Source organism: Stegastes partitus, unplaced genomic scaffold (genome assembly GCF_000690725.1).
Source record: "Stegastes partitus isolate 25-593 unplaced genomic scaffold, Stegastes_partitus-1.0.2 Scaffold355, whole genome shotgun sequence".
Taxonomy (NCBI): Eukaryota; Metazoa; Chordata; class Actinopteri; family Pomacentridae; genus Stegastes; species Stegastes partitus.
In genome coordinates, this window is record NW_007578086.1 from 82,412 (window position 1) to 90,500 (window position 8,089).

Here is an 8,089-nt window from a genome sequence, read left to right on the forward strand (position 1 = left end):
CCATTTTAGTGTGTTTTTCTGTAACTAGGTGGCGCTAGAGAACATTTTCTTGTTTCTTTTTTCATTTTATCCAATTTTTTCGCCGATTCGGACGTGTGTGCCAATTTTGGAGAGTTTTTGAGCGTGTTCAGGGGGTCAAATTAAGGCAAACGCGTGCGTCAGGCAAATAATAATAATAGAGAAGAAGAAGAAAGAAACGCAGCAGGAACAATAGGCAGCAAGTAGGGGTCCTCGGACCCTAATAATACAATGACTGCAAACAAAAACGAGAAAAAGATAGAGCTTGGCAGAGGTTAAAGGTTAGATGTACTTTACCTCCTGTTGCAACTGAACGAGCTGCTTCCTGCTTGCAGCAGCAATCCGACTGCAACGACAAGCTTCAGTTACACCACGACAACGGCAGGCCCCCAGCACTGCCATCTAGAAAACACACAGAGGATTAGAAGGACCACTATGTCATCTACTGGGTACAAGTACAACAACTGACAATCAGTTTAAGAAGTCCTCTGATTTAGGAAAACATTGTAAGGGCTTCATCATTTGAGATTATAGTTTGCTTATATAATTCATATTCCAAAATATTCTCTTATGTGATCAAAGTACTAAAAACTAACCATAACCAAGACCAACTAATCTACACACAACCCACAGAGAGTGTAAGAAACAGCAGAAGGGGTTGGGGTGGGGATAGCAGATGGAGAACACACAAACAGTAAAAACAGAACAATGAACAATTTGGAGGTCGGTGAGAGCAGAAACTGTACATCAGAGATGTGAAGCTCCAGATCCAGAGACACCTGCAGAGAGAACAAACAGGGGACCTCGAGGGAAACACAGAGTTAGTGACATGTAATGGTGGTTATATAGTCTATAGTCTAAACCTATATCAGCACAACTAAGGGACAGTTCAGGTGATACGGAGCAGCTCTAACTATAAGCTTAATCAAAGTAGATTAAAGAAAGTTTTAAGCCTTATCTTAAAAGTAGAGAGGGTGTCTGCCTTCAGAACCCAAAACTGGGAGCTGATTCTACAACAGAGGAGCTGATAACTGAAGGCTCTGCCTCCCATTCTACTTCTGGAAACTCTGGAACCACAAGTAGACCTGCAGTCTGACAGCGAAGGGCTCTGTTAGGATAGTATGGCACAATAAGGTCTTTAAGGTAAGATGAAGCAGCTCACTAAGAGTTTTATATGTTAAAGGCAGGATTTTAAATTCTATCCTGAATTTTACAAGGAGCCAATGAAAATAAGCTAATACAGGAGAAATATGATCTCTGTCACTGGTTTCTGTCAGAACTCTGGCTGCAACATTTTGGATCAGCTGGAGGTTTTTAAAAGAGTTATTGGGACATCCTGATAATAAGGAATCTCAATAGTCCAGCCGAGAAGTTAGAAATGCATGGGCTAGTTTCTCAGCATCACTCTAAGACAGACATCCTAAGGACTTATTTTTTGTGTGAGATAGAAGGGCAATACCATTGTCTGAGGCTTTGAGGAGATTCTTGTTGACTTTCAACAATGCTATTGCTATGAAGTCTCTTAATCCTGAGCAAACGTCTCCAAACAAACCACTTCCGTGCAAATTTTCACCTAATTCTGTCACAGGGGCTCTGGGAATCCAGGCACAGACAGAGATCACACAGATGAGGACTTAAAAAATGCTTTGTATAAATAAGAATTAAACTGAAACCAAAGCAGTATGGGCAAACTGAACTGAAGAAAGATTACCAAAAAAAACTAACAAACTTAAACTTGCAGATAACGGTGCTCGGAAACTAACAAGAGGGCAGGCTAATATAACTAAGTGAGGAAATACAAACAAAAGCGAAGATAATTAGGTGAGCGTAAAGAGAACTGAGGACTAACCAAACCCAACACAAAAAAAGGGTAAAACTACAAAAACGAGGAGATAGTCTAAATTAAGAGTTTTGACAGCAACCAGTAACAGAGATCATATTTCTCCTGTATTAGCTTCTCGTCATTGGCTCCTTGTAAAATCCAGGATGGAATTTAAAATCCTGCTTCTAACATATAAAACCATCATAATTTTAAAAACCCTTGTACCATATTATTCAAATAGAGCACTTTGCTCTCAGACTGCAGTTGTGCTTGTGTTTCCCAGAGCTTCCAGAAGTAGAATGGGAGGCAGAGCCTTCAGTTATCAGCTCCTCTGTTATGGAATCAGCTCCCAGTTTGGGTTCTGGAAAGCGACACCCTTTACACTTTTAGGATTAGATTAAAACTGACTGAGGTGACCCTGAACCATCCCCTAGTTATACTGCTATAAGCCTCTACTGCTGGGGGACTTCCCATGATGGCCTAAACATCTCTACTATCTTTGTTTTCACTGTGCATACATTTGTATGCCACCATTGAATGTCATTAACTTTTCTCCTGTAGTTTGTGTTTTATCCTCTGCAGGTATCCTTGGCTCCTGAGCTGTATGGTTCTTATCTGTGGCTACTGGCCTCATTAACCTTATCAGTGTTTGTTGTTGTTTTGCGTGATGTTTTTCTTTTCTATCTGCTAGCCTGTTCTCTCTACCCTTTACCCTCATCCCAAACATTTGAGGCAGATGGCAGCCCTCCCTGAGCCAGGTTGTGAGGTTTCTTCCCTTGAAAAAGGATTTTTTTTTCTCACTGTTGCCAAAGGACTGCTCTAAGGGAATCATTGGGGTTGTTGGGTTTCTCTCTATAATGTTGTACGGTCTTCACCTTACTATGTGAAGTGCCCTAAGATGACTTGTGTTTTGAATTGGCACTATATAAATAAAACTGAATGTAGCTGAAAACTGAATTGAACCATCATGTCAGTTGACATGTGTCATTGAAATAATTACACATCAAGGTTTTATTATGTAATGTTATCCAACTGCAAATGAATTTGTGATGTTTACTTTGACAGGAATGTGTTCAGTTTATAGGAGTCATTACATGTAATGGGGATCAGTGATCTCTCACCTCCAGAACACTGGCGTCTCTCTCTGGGCCGGACTGAGGTTTGGTTCCTTGGTAAACTCTCTGCTCCTTTGCATTCAGCATAGAGAAGACCTCCAAGTACTGCCGACTTAGAGCTGCAAGCACACGCACAAAATCTTTGTTATGACCCATTTGCTTATAAGGACCATGACATGAGGTTGAATGCTCTAGAAAAAAAATGTACGCAAGATGTCAGTTACACACTGGTGGTTAGGAGCTGCAATGAGGTTAACTCTACACATTGCCTTTTACTTCCACTTCACCTCTTAGATGAGATCACAGGAGCTAACATGTTCAGGTGATTTCAAAATTCTTCTACATTATTCATCACTTACTGGAGTTTTCTGCTCGAAGCCGCTGAATCTCGGTGTCTATTTCTGCCATATTGTCAGTCAGAGTCTGGTTCTCATTCAACAGTCTAATCTCAACAATAATAACAAAAACACAGGTATAGTAGGATCAATGAAAATACTACCAAAACAAGCTTATGCAGAGTAAATCCGACCTGCTGTATTGCTGCTCCCAGGATTGCTCCAACTTCTTCATCTGCTCCTGATGGAAGCTGAGTTCCCATTGTAAGCTGTTCACCTCCTGCAAGAAAGGAAGCACTGTATTATGATTAACAGATTGTACTTAGTTTTTCAGATTTACAATGAAATTACTACAATACACTGAAGTGCATGCATCTAGTTTTACATATAGGCAGGCTTGGGTAGTGATGAAATACGTGGAAAGGGGTTTGTAATCTGGATAAAAATAACATTCTGTTGAAGTTACAGGAAATGAAAAATGATAACCAGTTGACTGATTCATCAGTGTGAGACACCCGTTTGCTGTCTCATGCTCTCATGTTGCCCAAACAATTCTCAAGGCAAATAAGCTAAAGCCAAAACCCCCATTGTTTATGAAAAACATACAGATTAAATAGATTTTATTCTGCACACTGGACAAAATTTGATGAAAGCAATCACACTATTGTTTTCTTAACACTTTGCTATTATTGCAACTGCTTTCAGCAATCAGCTCTTGTTCTATTTTTTCTCTTTATTTAGTGTTTTGACTGGAGACCACAGGGGAAAACAAAGGCCGACTGAAGCTTAAAGGCGCTAACAGGAGCTAATAAGAGGGCAGAAGAGGTGTCTGGAGCTAACAGAAGCTGACAGCTAGCTGATAGCTTTTACGAGCTATCAGGTAACTCGTACAAGTACTAAAACATTTTAAAAGTAACCCTCCCAGCCATTTATATAAGGTTATATAGAAGCCCTATTGTAAAGTCCTATAAATATTCTAATGGCCATAAAACTGTGGTGTTCCTTCCTGGCCTCTGTTCTCTAAATATACCGTCATAAATCCAGGCTAACGTTGTGTTATCCACTTTGAAGCATTCTCTCAACTCATGTAGGTGACTTGGTTCTTGACATACAGAAAACAGATCACACTTTTTTACACTTAAGATATCCCAAATAAATTACCAATTTTTTTTAGAACTCAACATTTAACTAACCCATCTTACTTAAACATAAATAATAGAAATAAATTACGTACAATTTCTCATTTTAACTGTCTGACATGCATTCAGTTTGGAATAAATTAAAAACCCCACTTCTTTAATACTATAAATTGATCAATTTTTAGATATTTTTTTCTTTTACTTATCCATTTATCCATTATCTATACACCACTTAATCTTCACTGGGCTCGTAGGAGGCTGGAGTCTATCCCAGCTGACTCAGGCAGGGGACACCCTGGACAGGTCACCAGTCTATCGCAGGGATACACTTAGAGACAGACAACCAAGCACACTCACATCCACACCTACGGACAATGTAGAATCACCAATTAACCTCTACATGTTGCTTGGTCTGTGGGAGGAAGCCAGAGAACCCAGAGAGAACCCACGCTGCACGGGGAGAACATGCAAACTCCACGCAGAAAGAGCCCAGACGTCCTAACCAGGATGCAAAATGAGGATCTTCTAGCTGTGAGGCGACGGTGCTAACAATCGAGTCACCTTGCAGCCCTGCAGAGGAACTACCTCAAACATATTAATTCTATGTAATGAGATGAAACTTTTGAAATCTCCCGTAACAATTAAACTTAAGATTGTAAGATATATAAATCATTTTTAGTAAACTGAGCCCCAAAATCAATCCAGTAGTGCACTTATGCAGTAATTCAGATCCCCGTCAAATGTCATAATCCATGTCTTCTGGTTTAGTTAATCTAGAAACAATGAGAAATTCGTTCACATCATCTCAAACTGTACTCTGGATTGAGACACATTTTTAAATGTTTGGCTTGGATTGTCTATATTGATTTATATTCATATATTGACTGCCCTACTTATTTTAATTCTGTATTTCTCATTCTTTTTTGTGAAAATTAAATTGTAATAATTATACCAACAAACACTATGTGCTAGCAATTCCACAACATAGTGTGCCACGTTTTATAATAATAATAATAATAATAATAATAATAATAATAATAGATCAGGGCTGCAAGGTGGCACAGTTGGTTAGCACTGTTGCCTCGCACCAGAATCTTTCTGCGTGGAGTTTGCATGTTCTCCCCGTGCAGCATGGGTTCTCTCCGGGTTCTCCGGCTTCCTCCCACACAGTCCAAAAACATGTTGAGGTTAATTGGTGATTCTAAATTGTCCGTAGGTGTGAATGTGAGTGTGCTTGGTTGTCTGTCTCTAAGTGTAGCCCTGTGATGGACTGGTGACCTGTCCAGGGTGTCCCCTGCCTTCAGCCTAAGTCAGCTGGGATAGACTCCAGCCCACGCCACGACCCCAGTGAAGATTAAGCGGTGTATAGATAATGGATGGATGGATAATAGATCAGATTAATACAGCACTTTTCTAGGCACTTGAAGACGCTTTACACTGTCAATTATTCATTCACACACATTTATTTCAGTGGCGGTTGCTACAAAGCCACAGTCGTTTTGGGGCAGACTGACAGAGGCGTGCCTGCCATTCTGCGCCTACGACCCCTCCGACCACCACCTCAAACAATCCATTCATACGCATTCACACCATATGGTGGGTGAAGTGCCTTGCCCAAGGACACAACAATCATGACACAGGTTATAGATACAAAAAGGACTCAGAAGTGTCTGAGAGGGTCCCATTTTACTACTCACTACAGAGACTTTAATGTGTGGGGGGAAAAAAGGATTGAATTCCCAACAAAAGTAGTCACTCTGATGACAACAGAGAAATCTGTTAAAACATCAGAAATCAAATCAAGTGACTTATTGGTCTGTGTACAAAAAACAGATTAGTTATGTTCACATGTCAAGTTCAAACATGGTTTTTAAGTAAAACAGCAGCCTGTAATTTTATAAGCAACAGAGCAATGAGATAAAAGTACCTTCTCCAGAGCTTTGGCCTTCTCCTCGCTTTTCTGGAGTAGACTTTTAGTGTGACTCGTGGCTTTGTCAAGAATGGCCTGTGTAAAGAATAGCAGGTTTTAGTCATCAGTAATCATTTTTTCTCACACCGAAACTGGGTCCTCTATCTGAATGAGAGCAACAGTCACAGACTGTGGAGAGAAAGGTGCCGTGATCAGCAGCTTTACTTTGCACACCAATGCTTTTTCCATAGAATGCCAGACTAGCAGCAGCATAGAACTGTCAAAGTGTGCCTGTTTTAGGACTGGTAGGATTGAAAGGCAAACAATTGCAGCAGCTTTGCATTGAGGACAGTGCTGTGCTCTCTTATTTCATTTGCTGGTGGAACTTGTAGCCTAGAAGTTTGATGAAGACTATGTAGACATTAATAAACTACTCTGACATCCATAGGCATCATTAGGCACACAGCATCTGGGGCTACAACCCCAAATGCATATAAAACTGTTCCACTTCTCATAGAAAATTGGCTAATTACCCTATTCATCTGTTTTCCTGTTTATGCAGTAAAGCCTCCCCCCAAAAATATGATCTCCTTGATCAAATATGCAATCACATTTTGGTTCCTCTTGTGCATCATTCAAGCAACAGATTTACTTCACTTCCAGTACTTGGTGTGCGTGCATTTTGTGTGACCATGAGAGAGAGAGCTCACAGATTACAGGACTTGCCATTGTTGAAATCTGGTGGCAGCTAGCGAGTACAGTAAGGCAAGACTTAACCCCTTAAAACCCGAGAGGCCCCGGGTTTTACAGAAAGAAATAGTGTGAAACAATGCACTCATCATGAAAGAATATAGTGATGTTATACATCAAATTAAACAGCAGAACCTGGGCTACACGCACATATCAGCCATTTCTACATGCCTCAAACACAATTCAAACACCAACTAAATTAATTATCAAATATGCAAATCGATATAGCGCCACCACGTCAACCCACTCGTCACATTTCTGGCTCTGTCGCTACTGTACGTTATGAAAGACGCACAACCTACCTCTCAAAATGAAGCAGAGAGTCCCCAGATTCTAAACATATCCCTCAAAGCTCTCTAAAACCAAAGCATCAGCGAGAAACAACCCAAAGAACAGCAAAAACCGAAACCGCTTCGTCAAACTGTAGTTGTACAATGTCTCTTACCTTAGCTGTTTTGCCGTGAAAAGTTTATTTTATCGGTAAATCCACACCGGAATCAGTTAGTACTACTTCCTGTGCCACACGGAAAGCACGTCACCCGTGTCTGGGAGGCTGTGTGAACTGTAGGATACTTCGGCAAAGTGAACGAGGGAGCGAGCGGCGAGAATACAAGATGGCGGTCTACTGATTCCGATTGGCTAAAAGTGCTGTCAATCTCGTTTTGGTGGCAATGGCTATCTTCTATTGGCTCTAACGATTCGAAGGAGGGTTCAATCACCGAAATCGGCCCATCCATCACGAGATACGGCGGCGCGTCATCAAGCCGTCTCCACAGCCGCCAATCGCCATTACGCACACGACACGTAACACAGACAGCGGTCTGGTAGGATTTTAAAAAAACTAAAACACTGCTGTATTTGAATGTATTGAACGCCATTAGTGAAATACAAGTGAAATATCTAGTTTGTACATAAGAACATTCAGATGGTCACCAGTGTGCCAAAATGTGCCAAAGTGTCCAAAAATGTCACCTCGCCTGAACTGTCTGGATTAAAAACTT

At 40.7% G+C, this 8,089-nt stretch overlaps 1 protein-coding gene across 2 annotated transcripts in view; it reads right to left on the minus strand.

The window, feature by feature from the left end:
- ccdc125 (coiled-coil domain containing 125) overlaps window positions 1–8,089 on the minus strand; it is a 23,977-nt gene that overhangs the window by 9,060 nt on the left and 6,828 nt on the right. For both annotated transcript variants that reach the window (XM_008284335.1, XM_008284334.1), the window contains exons 5-9: window positions 6,357–6,434; window positions 3,485–3,570; window positions 3,315–3,397; window positions 2,962–3,074; window positions 316–420 (exon numbers count right to left, since the gene is read on the minus strand). In XM_008284335.1, the coding sequence (XP_008282557.1) occupies window positions 316–420; window positions 2,962–3,074; window positions 3,315–3,397; window positions 3,485–3,570; window positions 6,357–6,434 (465 nt within the window). The remainder of the gene's footprint in view (window positions 1–315; window positions 421–2,961; window positions 3,075–3,314; window positions 3,398–3,484; window positions 3,571–6,356; window positions 6,435–8,089) is intronic.